This window comes from Malus sylvestris, chromosome 2 (assembly GCF_916048215.2).
Source record: "Malus sylvestris chromosome 2, drMalSylv7.2, whole genome shotgun sequence".
NCBI classification, from domain to species: Eukaryota; Viridiplantae; Streptophyta; class Magnoliopsida; order Rosales; family Rosaceae; genus Malus; species Malus sylvestris.
Genome location: NC_062261.1, coordinates 8,884,406 through 8,898,637, shown reverse-complemented (window position 1 = coordinate 8,898,637; position 14,232 = coordinate 8,884,406). Strand labels below are relative to the sequence as shown.

The following is a 14,232-nucleotide window of genomic DNA, read 5'->3' as shown; positions in this document are numbered from 1 at the left end:
TAGCTAGCAATCATGAATAAGGCTAGTCTTGTTCAGTGCTCGGCAAACTACATACCCTTGTCACCTATAAGCTTCTTAGAGCGAGCTGCTGTTGTCCACGGCGATAAGATTTCGATCGTTTACGGTGGAGTGAGATTTTCATGGCAGCAGACGCTTGAAAGATGTCGCAAGGTCGCCTCAGCTTTCGTAAACTTAGGCATATGTCGCCATGATATTGTAAGTAGCTATATACTAATCTTTTATGAAAATGAGTATATAGGGATTTCATTGTATATTTAGTTTCAAGAATTGTCATATTAATTAGTAAATGGTTTAGTATTGAAGTAGAAATTTTGAATGTTACATACATATCTTTTTGTGAGTATCTCACTTATCATTCAGTAAAAAAATCAATTTTCTTTTGTTAAAAGTAGTGTATGCACAAACAGAAATACTTTTCAACACAAACTTGTAGCTGAAGGTCTTCTAACAATTAAGATCACATTACATTTTAATTTGAGTTTCATGGAACTTTGATCACCATTAGCCATGGCGATGGAGATCGATCTAGCTCACGACTAACTAGTCACCAACGACTCCGACTGTAGTAAAGTCAAGAATTTATTTTTTTATTTAGTATTTAAATATTATTAACCCAATATTATAAGACCCAAATTAGTTAATGAACTTTGTCAGTCAATGGTGCCAAATCACCAAGTCAACAGTTGCAACTTGTTCATGCATCTTGGCGTGCATGGTGGGTCAAATGGACCCATGAGGAAACATGATCATGGAACCGCCAGAGTAACATGCACGGTGAATCAGCTGCCAGTCTGTGCATACGTCGACTTTCATTTTTTTTAAATAAAACCACACATCCCATTTCAGGTAATACAAAACACATAGGTTATATACATATATACATATACATATACATATACATATACATATACACACACACACACACACACACACACATATATATATGTATATATATAGATTATGCTTGTTAAGGGTATCTCCCAAATTTGAAATGGAAGTCTTGTATAAAGTACTTAAAAATGGAATTGGATCTACTCCAGACCTTAGTGTTCGGAGTCTAGGGATCAATTCATCTAGGCCGCATAAATTCAGTCCAACGATCCCTATTAACTCATTTTCCTGGCCCACCACACAAAACCAACGGCTCTTATTTCTTTTACATACCAATCAACGGCCCTTATGAATTGATCATTAGGCTCCGGACACTAGGTTCCGGAGCGGATCCAATTCCCTTAAAAATATCGAGTCTATCTATTGCCAGATGTCATCATCTGAATGAGAATTGTAAAGCTATCCTAGCCTGTTAACCAAGTGGTTATAGTTTGTTAAGCTCTAAGTGGGAGACTTAGGTCTGGTTTGGTACTGAGATGATTCTAAAAAAAGTGGGTATCAAAAAAAGTTGGAAGCTTTTTTGTGTTTAGTAAACATTCAGCTTCAGTTTTTTTTTCACAATTTTGGGTGAAAAAAAGCCAAAAACACAAAGTTGCAAAACCCAACTTTGAAAAACCGGCTTTTTTTCACATCTGTTTTATATAAAAGTTTACCAAACACTATAATACTGTTTTTTTTTTTTCAAAAGCACTTTTACCAAAAAGTTTACCAAACACTCTGCTGCTTTATTTCACAACTGCTTATTCATACAGCATAGCAGAAGCAGCTTTTTTTCAAAGCACAGCAATACCAAACCAGCTCTTAGTGACTACGAAAGTTAGCTTACTCGAGCTATATTAAAATAAATAAATAAAACTGTATATATTCAAAACAATCATAAGATTCTAGAGAGAGTTTAATAGAATAAGACTGTAGTTGATCAAGAAGAAACATGAGAAACAGAAAAGCTCTCAGTTCATCATATTTCTTTCATTTCTTCAATTTTATATTTAATTCTAATTTAGCTATGGTTTTACGCTCATTATTAATTGATTTTAGGTTGAATGTTCAGTTCAAGTATGTCCAGGTACAGAGAACTCATAAGTCGTTGCATGTTGAGAATTATGTGTAGGATCCTCATGTACTGATATATGCTGGTTTATGCTCAGTTTTTTATGTCATTGATGTTTGTTGTGTATTGCTAATTTTATTCCCATTTGTATATTAATTTGTCCGTTGGTTTGTGTGTATTGTCATCTTCCAGACCTAGGCCGACAAAAATAAATAATAGATAAAGACCTTTTAACCCTTTGCTTAACTTTATTGAGAACAAGAGTTCAATAGAAACACGAACACTTTGAGTCTTTGACCAAACCGACTAAAACCCAAAAAGCTTACGTTTGCAGATTTCTTTTTAGTATGCGTTGCAGATTCCTCAAACTCTCTCTCTCTCTCACATACTACGTACTGTCTTACGACGAGGTCCTGTCTTAAAAATTTGCATGTTGCTAAGGCTACATATGTGCCAGTGACATAACTGGTGTGACGTACATAATCGAAACTTCTTTTTATCGAATATAATAAACCCAACTGGAGAAAGAAAAATCTCCTCCCACTAATCTTTAACACTTGGGAACCAGTCATCAGCCAATTAAATATATAAGATGATTCAAGATCAAGTCATTGATTAAGGTTTTTTCTTTCTTTCCTTGTTATTTGAAGTGGGATTATGTCAAACACAACACCAAAATTAGCTTTTCGTGTCACATATTATATGCCATAAAAGTACTTCACGGCACATAGTGGAGTAGTGCAAGATAGACTAATTTTTTTAAGAATAAATTTACAAACTATGTAATGTGTCACTAATAGAAAATAAGCATGTTAAAACACTTAAATAATAATTCAATCATCAACAATCATCTCATATGGTTTACAAAATTTGATTTTAAATGATTGATCTCCCTATCATTACCCCACACATTTGAGTGTGCCATAAAATTCTTGCAGTAAGGCCATCTCTAACCGAGGGCTGGCCAAATAGCTCGTTTTAGCCCTCTGGCCCTCCAAGATTCCCCAAGATATTAATATTTTAATGAACAGTACATTGTCATATTGCCTCTGTCTCTAACCGAGGACCAAAGGGTCATAGGGCTAAACATAATTTATTATTTAAAACTACAACTTAAATTCAAATCCAACGGCTAAGTGACAAATTTTGTGAAATAGAAGTTATAGGAAAAAAATAGAATTTAAAAAAAAATATGAACAAATTTTGTGAAATAGAAGTTATAGGAAAAAATGGAATTTAAAAAAAATATGAAACAAATTTTGTGAAATAAAAGTTATAGGAAAAAAATGGAATTTAAAAAAAATATGAAATAAATTTTGTGAAATAGAATAGAAGTTATAGGAAAAAAATAGAAGTTATATGAAAATTTTTGTAAATAAAAAATAATAATAAAACTGTAAAAAAAAAAATAATAATAACCAAATGCAACGGCTACTAGCCGTTACATTTGAATTTTTCTTAAGAAATCCTGTCGGTTATAACCGACAGGAATAACAAAACATTAAAAAAAAAATAGCTAGCCCTTTGGCCCTTCGAAATTCCGTGGGGCCCTCCCAGATTCCTCTGGCCTAGCCCTTGGTTGGAGATTGTTTCAGGGCTATTTTCGGCTCTCTGGCCCTCTGGACCATTCGGTTGGAGATGGCCTAGAAGGCCATCTCACTTATGACATGCATTTGCCCACTACGTAAGAAAGGTAACACACGTTCTGTATAGCAGGAAGCACACGACTTGACTTTGTGCAGTATGTATAATGTAACAGTAATTTCTAATCAATTAAAATGTTTGAACTTCTTCCCTGACCAGGTTGCAGCTTTTGCACCAAACATTCCAGCACTTTATGAGCTACATTTCAGCGTTCCAATGGCTGGAGCAGTTCTTTGTGCACTTAACATTAAGCTGGACGCACCCGCATTAGCGTTGATATTACAACAACTGGAAGCCAAAGTCATTATTGTAGATCATCAGTACCTTAAAGTTGTCCTCCAATCACTTGACATTTTGTCCCAAACAAAGTCCAACTCCAAGCCACCTCTCCTCATTCAAATCCCAAAGTGTGGCCAATTATCATCATCTTCTCCTACTGATCTTGATCTTCCACCAGATGCCCTTAATTACAATGACCTGCAGGAATCAGCAGAACCCAGTTTTCAGATTCTCAGACCCAACAATGAATGTGATCCAATTTCGGTGAGTTACACTTCTGGGTCAACAGGTGATCCCAAGGGAGTTGTGTACAGCCACAGAGCGGTGTACCTGAATTCACTGGGAGCAATTTTTCAGAGTGACATGAGAAAAATGCCGGTTTTTCTATGGACGGTCGAAATGTTTCGGTGCAATGGCTGGTGCTACCCTTGGGCCGTTGCTGCTCTTGGTGGCACCAATATCTGTCTCAGAAGTGTCTCAGCCAAAGCCATTTTTGAAGCAATTGATCTTCACAAGGTAACACACTTATGTGGTGCACCCTCTATATTAAACATTCTAGCAGATGCCTCAGAAAATTATCAATCTAGGGTTATAAAATCAAGTGTGGAGATTATTGTTGCTGGTGCATTGCCAGCACCCGAGATTCTGATCAAGGTTACAGAATTAGGGTTTAATGTGAGCCATGGATATGGCATGACCGAGGCTCTTGGACCGGCAATTGTCACAACATGCAAACCCCAGTTGGAATCTCAGTACAATCTAATGATGGAAGGGGTTGATGTGAAGGATCCAAACAATATGGAGAGTGTGCCATATGATGGAAAAACAATGGGGGAGATCATGTTTAGAGGCAACACTTTGATGTTGGGATATCTGAAACACTCAAACCCTAATCATGAAATTTTCAGTGGTGGATGGTATAGGACTGGTGACCTGGCAGTTAGGCATTCAGGTGGGTACATTCAGATGAAAGATAGGGCAAGGGACATTATAATTTCTGGTGGGGAGGCTATAAGCACACTTGAGGTGGAGGCAGTTTTGCTGACTCATCCACAAGTTTTGGAGGCTGCTGTTGTGGGGAAACATGATGAGGTTTTGGGGGAGACTCCTTGCGCTTTCTTGAAGTTGAAGAAGGGTTTTGGTGGTGGTGAAGAAAGTTGTAAAGAGATTATGAGGTTTTGTGAGAAGAAAATGCCTGCCTTTATGGTTCCACAAGCTTTGGTGTTTGGGGATTTGCCTAATTCCACTGGGAAGATACAAAAGTTTGTTCTAAAGGAGAAGGCCAATCTTGTGGGAAGCCTAGAATAAGAGCTGGTTTGGTATTGTTGTGCTTTGAAAAAAAAACTGTTTTTGCTGTATTGTGAGAATAAACAGCTGTGAAATAAAACAGCAAAGTGTTGGTAAACTTTTTTGTAAAAGTGCTTTTAGAAAAAGAAAAAAAAAAAAAAAAGTAGTATGATAGTATTTGGTAAACTTTTATGTAAAACAGCTATGACTGTGTAAAATGACCAAAAAGAGTATAATACTAGATGTGCTATTAATTTAATTTTCTTAACAAATAAAGGTGAATTACTAAATATACTTCATTTTTAAAAGAAAAATATTTATAAACTTTATCTTAAATATTAATTAGTATGACAAACTACTTCAATTGAAATATTTTAGACTGATAGCAATCTAATTAGATGCATTCATCACACTTGCCGCTATTCTATTTCTTAATGCTTCTATCTCATGTGATCCTTCAACTTGATAATTTTGGAACAGTAGACTATGTACATAATAAAACCAGGAAAGCCAATTACAATTGACTTGAAAGTCGAAAAAAATCCAATACAAAAGGAAAAAGAAATGCTAAAACAACAATTTTAACTCAAGTTCTCACCAAATTGTAACTAATTAGCCTATCAAACTTGTATCCAGCGTCATGCCTCATGTTTTGTTTAAAATGAAATCAACAGAAGCTTCTGAAACACCGATGCAACGAAGAATAAAACAAACATGTTACCAGAGTCAGAGTCCCCCTTGCAAGGAAACAGATGGTGAATAGCCTTCAAAGCAACTAAAATATATCTTTTTACAATATTCTCATTTGTCAACCAGACACAAATGAGAACCTTTGGAGAAGAGATTAACCTGTGGACAAAGATGAAAAGCCATCATCCAAATGATTGTTTAATTGCTCATTTTGATTGACTCGGTCACTCTTTCTTGAACGCGGAGTACCTTTGCCTAGTATTAGTTTAGAGAACAGATTAAATAGTGAAGAAGAAAACCATATCACCTTTCCCAATTAATTTTTTCCCGACCCTCCATCCCCAATTTTTTTTTCCCGACACCCATACACTCATCCCTTCGCTCTTCCCACCCCTCTTTCACTCACTCTCCCCATCCCAAATTTCAAAATCCAAACAAATACATAACGAAATTTTAGACGAGAAGCTTACCAGAGGTGCAGCGGCAGGCAACAGAGGAAAAGGAGGAGGAGGAAGAGGTGCAGCGGCAGGCAACAGCAGAAGAGGCGGAGGGGTTTTGAGGAGGAGGATAATCGAATCGATTCCTAATCGAAAATCTTTGCTATCTGAATAAGAAAAAAAACAGCAGATTCAAATCAAGAACAAGCAAACCAAATCCAACCGATTAAAAATCTGGGAAAATTTACCATACCAACATTTCAAGAATAGCAAATTCCACAGAAAACCCCCCCCCCAATATTTATCTTTTCTAATCCAACTCCTATGTTAAAACCGACCCGTGACAGTAAGAACCCACACGAACAAGCATTTGATCAACTCGAGGCACAACTTAGCAGTAAGCTAACATATCTGTTAAATTTATCGCGAAGAGCAAGAAATACACTCACAGTTTCAGCGGACGGAGCTCGCGATGCCGTGAGATTGCTGCGATTAGGGCTTAACAGATCCTGATTTCGATTCGGGTTCGTCGAAAAGGAACGAGAATCGCTAGGGTTTTTGGTTGAAGCTTGAAGAGGGCGTGCGAGAGAGAGTCTGAAAGTGTGTGGAAGGCAGGAGAAAGGTTGGCAACGTTGGTAAATTGAAAATTTCATTAATGAATTACTGTTTATCCGTGTTTTTTATAATAAGCTGTTTTTTTAAGCTGCTTTTTGCAGTTTCATGTATTTGATTTTTTTTCATCTAAAACTTTCAAATAAAGCTGATTTAGAGTGTTTATCAAACACTAAAACTCTCCTAACTTTTTTCTATACCCACTTTTTTCAAAATTACCTCAATATCAAACCAGGGCTAAGATGCCTAATCTCTTATACGGGCACATACAATTGGAAAATAGGTTCGCTTCAGACTGTTATATATGCATGAAACCATTAAAATTTCGGATATGACTGATTTGATTTCTTATTATTTGTTGGGACAAGGATTGTCTGCCCTTCCTTTTTTCATGCCCTTCTATGCCCTCTTGTTTGTGTGGTCACGGTTAAGCCACGTCAACATTTTATATTACTATTCATTTTTGTCTTATTATCTTTATAAAAATATATATATAAAATGTTAACGTGACTTAACCGTGACCACACAAAACAGGAGAGCATGAAGGACATGAAAAAATGGAGGCAGACAATCTTTGTCCTATTTGTTGATAGTACAGCGTTCTTAGTTGGACTTTTTATTTATTGAGATTAAAATAATGGTTCGTTCTATTTTGATATTAGAAATAAAAAAATAAGGAAAATTAATGAAAATGGTTTGAAAACTTTGAGTTTTAATGATAAGGAAAAAATAAAGAGTAAAGTGAATAGTAACATGTTTGACTTTTTAGTGTAAAAATATGATTTTTCGTTAAAGTAAACAATATCGTGTGCTTTTCGTTAAAACTCTCAATAAAGTAAGGCTTTTTATATTAACATCTCATAAAATGTTGAATACATCCTCCATTAAAATTTAATATTCATGACTTATTTACTCTATTATGTAATGATAATTTTGACCTTATTAAGTTTAAAAAATAATAAAAATTTTATAAATACATCACAAATCACTTTTAACGTATTATTTATCTACTTCAACTATCAAAACCTCTCTCATGCTCCATTGTTGAATAAAACCCTAAGTAATGAAACTACAAACATGTTGATTGAGAAAAAATATTTTTGACAAATGGAACACGAAATCGATGTTTCGAAAGCTTTGAAATCATTATTATTGTTATTGAAAAATGTTCAAATGAACCTAAACATTTTTTAAAATCATTCAATTTGAAATCATTCGGCAAACTAATGTTCAGATGGTTTGAAATCATTTGGCAAAATTAAAAATGAGTGTTATAAGATTTGAGATACGTGGGGTGTATAAAAATGTGGGGTGTGTGTAGAAAATGTAAGGTGTATATTAAGAATGTGGGGTATGAGGATATTATGGGAAAGGAAGTGGGGTGTATTAAGATAATTTTAAAGTAAATGTGGAATGTATTAAGTATGTGAGGTTTATTCAACAATTTATGGAGTGCTAATATTTTTTTTTTTTTGGACAAACAGAGAACTTTCATTAATAAAAATTAATACAAGAAATGGAAGGCCCGGAGGCAAGCCAAATAAAAGTAAATATGGGGTGCTAATATAATAAGCCATAAAGTAATGGATTAATAAATACTTTTATTTATTGAAATTATCAATAAATACTTTTATTTATTGAAATTATCGCTCTATTTTGATATCAAAGATAAATTGATGGGTCAATATACGCAAAGTTTTCATTGGAGATTCATGACTAATTCTTCAGCATACTTGAAACATCACTATGTAGTTTTTTTGACAAACCTCGACGGTAATAGGAAATTTTTGTTGATAATGAAAAAAACAAGTTACTTCTAGTCAGGGGGAACATAAATCTAACGCCCTCGTAATACAAGAAAAAAGGATAAGAAAAATACATGAAAAATAAGGGGGGAACATAAACCTTACCCTTCTAGAAACAAAGACAATAAAGATAGAAGGAATAAGAGGGGGGACATAAAACCTAACCCCTCTAAAGCAATGCTAAAGGTCTAAACCTGCAAAACAGATTGAACAACATCACAAGGTTTAAAAAAAAAAGTGAGACAAACATGTATGTCTAGATGCACATTTAAGTTAAGAAATAGTTCCGATGACCAATCCCTAAAACTCCTCCACAAGCAGCAGGACTAGTATTTCCTTTAGATAAACCATTTGTATTAAGTTTAATCCAAGGAAACTAAGAAGAAGACTAAAATAGTTGGTGCATTGCGAGGGATAGGTTGGATTCCCAAAAAAGGAATGATACGAGTGTCAAAATGCTGAGAATAACCAAGAATAAATTTTCCACCATAAACGATCTCATAACTAATAAACATGCAAAGACGATGAAAATAGGCAACCCTAAAAAAGAAACTTATTTCGAGCTTTACAAATAGCTGAAGTAGTAGAAAGACTCGTAAAATCCAGAGATTGTGCAACTGTTGGGAAAAGCGTTTACGTACATAGGCATCACAAAAACAGCAGAGAATCTGAAAAAGACAAAAAGGTGCCAAATTGACATGTTAACCACCTCCAAAGTTGCCTAGATATCAGACAACCGAAGAAAAAATGAACAGTAGATTCCTCAAAATTATGACATAAACAACAAATGGACGCCAAAGAAATACCACGTAGTTGTACTACACCTTCGGTAGGAAGTTTATCATGAAGAAGCTGCCAAACCAAAATAAACAGTCAAGGTGGAATAAAATGCAGCCAAATAACCTTAACTCAAGCACAATCACTATATTTTCGTCGAATAAGATGATAGCCACAAGAGAAGGAAAATTTTGCAGTAAATGTAAGCTCCCATATCAATCTGTCATTCTCTACAATTAAAGGCAAAGGTAGATATAGAATTTGTTGCACCACAGAAGGAAATAAATCTACAAAATAATCTAGTAAAGACCAACTTTGAGCTTCAATAACATTTGAAACCCTTGGAAGAACAGTAGGTAAAATGAACGAAAATAATAAAGGGACAATAATCGGGTTATCCAACCAGTTGTCAAACCAAAAGAAAACTGACTTCCCATCACTAATAATCCAACTACTATCTTATTCAGAATAGGCAAAGCACACTTCAAATTGTGCCACATAGAAGACCGTAAATAGATATCTTTTTTTGTAAGGTGCAAGACGAAAACGTTGACGAGTGAAAGGACCCAACAAAAAAGGGATTGTAAAGCATCCCAACCAAAACTAATCAAAGTCGTTAGGTTCAAAGCAGCCAAATCACAAAGACCAAACCCACCTTCATGCTTAGATCCAAACACCATACTTTAATCAATAATTACTAACATTCGCGAAGCCAAGTCTCTTTGGCCAAATAAAATTTTGTGCACAAGCAGAAAGATGCTTTTAAAAGGCAAGCTGGCCATTGATAAAATGAGTAGCTATGGAGAAACAAGCTTTGATAAATAGATTGCACCAATTGGAGTCATCCAACCATTGAGAGAAGTTTACCTTTCCAACCTGAAAGGCGAGATTTAGACTTATCTACCAAAGCTTGAAAGTGAATTATCCTTGGCTTACCACGAAAAATAAGTACCCCAAGATAAGTGAAAGGAACATCACCCATATGAAAGCCAAGATGTCTCGAGACATGCACTCTACGATGGGGAGAAGTAAAGCCGAGATAAAAAGTACTATTCGAAAAAAAATTAGACATTCCATCTTATGACACCAACACTTTTGATGTTATTTGACTTTGCATTAACAAGTTGTCCCCAAGCACTACCATATTTATCCAAGAACTTTCAAAGAGAACGAAGAGATCCAACATTCACATGACAAAAAATAAAAAGATCATCAGCATATATCACATGAGTTAGAGGGCAACAACTCGTGGAGCTGAAATAGTAGTGATCTGTCCAATAGAGAAAAGCAAAGATAAACCTCTGCTCAAAGCTTCCTCTACTAGATAGAAAATAAGTGGAGAAAGAGGGTATCCCTGATGTACACCTGGAGAGCAAAAGAAAAATCCATGTGGTGTGCCATTTACCAAAAATTAAAAGACGAGCTGATTGTAATAAAATATGCACCCAATCCACAAAAATATGCGAAAATCCAAAGCTAGAAAGGATGTGGAGAAGAAGGTTCCAGTTTAAAGCATCAAAAGGTTTAGCAATATAGAAGTTTATGGCCACATTACCACCAAAAGCTTTTTTTGTCCATAAAATTGAACCCTTCTTAAACTAGTCTAATGCAATCATTAATATGTCTACCTTTCAAAAATGTCGTTTGCTAATGAGAAATTATGCGAGTGGCAATAGGATCAAGCCGATCATCAAGAATCTTGGGAATAATTTTGAACAAAAATTAGCAAGAGTAATGAGCCAATACTGAGCAATGGTGGCAGCCCCTTCTACTTTAGGGATAAGCACCACAAAGATGCAATTAGCATTTGCATAAAGCTAGCCACGCCTAAAAATAATCTTGAACAAAAGCAATAACATCTAAACCAACAATATGTCAACATAACGAATAGAAAGAACCAGGAAAGCCATCAGGTCTGGAGCACTCGAGGGATATATAGAGAAAACAACATTATTGATTCCATCAGCTGAATATAAACAAGAAAAAGCAAGATTTTCCCTGTCACTAACCATAGGCGGAATTACACCACAAATATGTTCAATTCCACTTGGAGTGAATAAAGAGTTATATAAGGATCGATAAAAGTTTACAACAGGACTAGCAATATCAGTAGGGAAAGAGAGTACATTATCACCATTGAAAAGAGTAACAATCTTAAAAGAAGAATGCTTATCTCGAGCATAAGCCAAAAGGTGCATTTGTTTTTTTATTAGTATACCCTACAAGTGACAGACTTGAGCTTTAGCCAAAAGGTGCTAGAGTCCCCATGTTGTTTGGTATACTTGGGTGCTCCCCTCTGCACCTGAATTGGAGTTTTTATGTTGTTTAGATTAATATAATGTAGAATATCGTTGACATCAACAAAAATAATCAATTTATAACATATATTTATACATCTTGAAAGTAAAATATAGCAATCATATTATCCGTCGGTCATCCATGTTATATCACATGAATAACATCACAAAACGTGGTTTCTAAACTTCTCATTGTAGAAGCCGAATGGGACATTTGATTATTGAGTTATCAAAATTGAATTCTTAAAAGTTAGATAGAAAAATAAATAAATACATAGATAAATAAACAAAAATATAGAACTAAGAATGCAAAGGCCCAAAACGGACGCAACCCAAACAAAACAAAAAAGCAGCAAGGTCCAAGAGGCGGGCTAAATAGGGATATATAATAAACCTATAGAATTAAATTTGGTCAATTACCGTGCTCTTTCAGCTGTTGGAACTTATGGTTGAGCTATTTCCAGGATGAGTATACTGTTAAACAAAAAAAAATGGTTTTGAGACCCTCGCCGACCGATCTAGAGATCAAGAAATCTTTATTACCAATTGTATACAAGTATATGTCTAATATCTTAGTGTTAAATAACACATGATAGATTTAACGATTGATTTTTTAATGTAAAAAAAAAAAAAGTAATCTCTACGCTCTAATCGAGAGATGAAGTGAAGAGCAAGAAAGCCTTTGATTACATTAACAAGATTGATTCATTACAGTGAGCAGAAGGATAGTCTTTATATATGCAACACAGCCTAACTAAACCTTGAATTATGGCACTTGAATCATAACCGTTGAATCCCTTTACTATCTCAACCCTTGATCATTTTATTTGTATAAATCGCCCAAAACATCTTAAGAGCCAAATGGCAACATTGCCATATGACATGAATACCAAAAGTTTGACCTTTGCCTCGAAACTTAACAATGTTAAGTTGTTGACATCATCATTCAAAAACGATAAAACCCTACATACAAATTAACTACAATATAGAGATTATGCTTTGGGCGTTGAAATTTGATCTCTTATTACTATATGTTTATACAGGATCCGTTTATACACTAACCAACTCATTAACAATTTCAAGTATACCGGCCAACCCTTGTCATTTTCTTTCTTTTTATTTAAAAAAAAAAAACACAAGGGAGCACAGATTAGGGGTGGGCAAATGGGCCCTAGGCCCGTGGGGCAAGCCGGTTCCATGCGATTCGGGCCGGGTACAGGCCAGGGCCGGTTCACAAAATTATCGGGGCAGGGCGGGTGCAAAGACTTGAGAAAACAGGACCCCAGCTGGGCCCGTTTCTCCCTATTCTCACAAAGATATCTGCTGTGGTTAAGTGGTACTACACTATTAGTAGTACTGCATTTGTTTTCTTAAGTGGTAGTACATTTGTACTACATTGTTTTCTTTCTTTATTTCATTTTTTTTAATTTTATTTTTTAGCTGGGCCCCGTGTACATCACTCTCCATCACAACTCTCTCTCTCTCTTTCTCTCACTTCTTCCTCACCTCCTCACCAGAAAGAAATCAAACTTGACTCTCACCAGTCACTCATCTCATCGTTTGGCGCCATCGTTTTGAGACCATTGTTATCACCGTCACCAACCATGTCATAGTCATCGAAGAATATCACCCTCAAGAGCTCGGACAGCGAGTCGTTAGAGTTCGAGGAGGCAATGGTGCTGGAGTCACAACCATCAAGCACGTGATCGAGGACGATTGCGCCAACAACGGCATGTCGACGCCGCCAATCTCGACGAGAAGATCTCTGTGGACAATCTCAAGGCTTGGGATCAGAATTTGGTTTGATTATAAGGTTTCAGAATTTGGGGATTCGGTTAGGTTAGAGTTTTTTTTTATTTGGGGATTGGGTCTATTGTGTTGTTTTAGGGCCTAGGGTTATTGATTTAGGGGTTTTCTATGATGGTGGATTGAATGGCGAGCAGGTATTGGGTGGTGTCTCTGCCGGTTCAAAATTCAGCGTCGTCCCCATCACTGTCGTCCGATCATCCATCATCATCGTCGTCATCATTGTCATCTTACTCAAAAGTCGACAAGCAAGGGAAATCGGACGGCGACACTGCCGACAAAGGGTTTGGGTGGGAAAAAAAACAGAGGACCCATGTACCCAGCCCGAATAGGTCCGTTTCAAATGGGCCAGGTTAGGTCCGATTCCATTGATCAAATTTGCAATACCCGACCCGGCCCGTCCCGTTTTCTTTTTATGCGGGTCCGGTCCTGTCCCTCCAAATTTGGGCCCGGCCCAGCCCGTGCCAACCTCTAGCACAAATTTTGTAGAACACATCTAAATCATTCTTTTAATAGAGATCAGAACTACTTGTATTGTGGATCCTATCGTTATTAGAGATATGATTGAATGCAGTCTATTAGCATAAAATGTGGTCTCTCTACCATATACTAACCTTTTTAACGTGTGTGGCAAC

General features: G+C 35.9%; 1 protein-coding gene and 1 long non-coding RNA gene across 2 annotated transcripts; one reads left to right on the top strand and one right to left on the bottom strand.

Annotated features, from left to right (window-relative positions):
• On the top strand, positions 1 to 5,465 carry LOC126613981 (probable CoA ligase CCL13). Its single transcript, XM_050281603.1, has 2 exons — positions 1 to 216; positions 3,767 to 5,465. Exons 1-2 carry the CDS (start codon positions 13 to 15, stop codon positions 5,192 to 5,194), a joined length of 1,632 nt encoding a protein of 543 aa, XP_050137560.1. The 5' UTR covers positions 1 to 12; the 3' UTR covers positions 5,195 to 5,465.
• A 201-nt stretch (positions 5,466 to 5,666) lies between these two features.
• On the bottom strand, positions 5,667 to 6,956 carry LOC126613982 (uncharacterized). Its single transcript, XR_007620243.1, has 3 exons — positions 6,750 to 6,956; positions 6,334 to 6,467; positions 5,667 to 6,118 (listed from the first exon to the last, which is right to left on the bottom strand). It is a non-coding gene; the product is annotated as an uncharacterized LOC126613982 (long non-coding RNA).
• Positions 6,957 to 14,232: the final 7,276 nt, after the last annotated feature.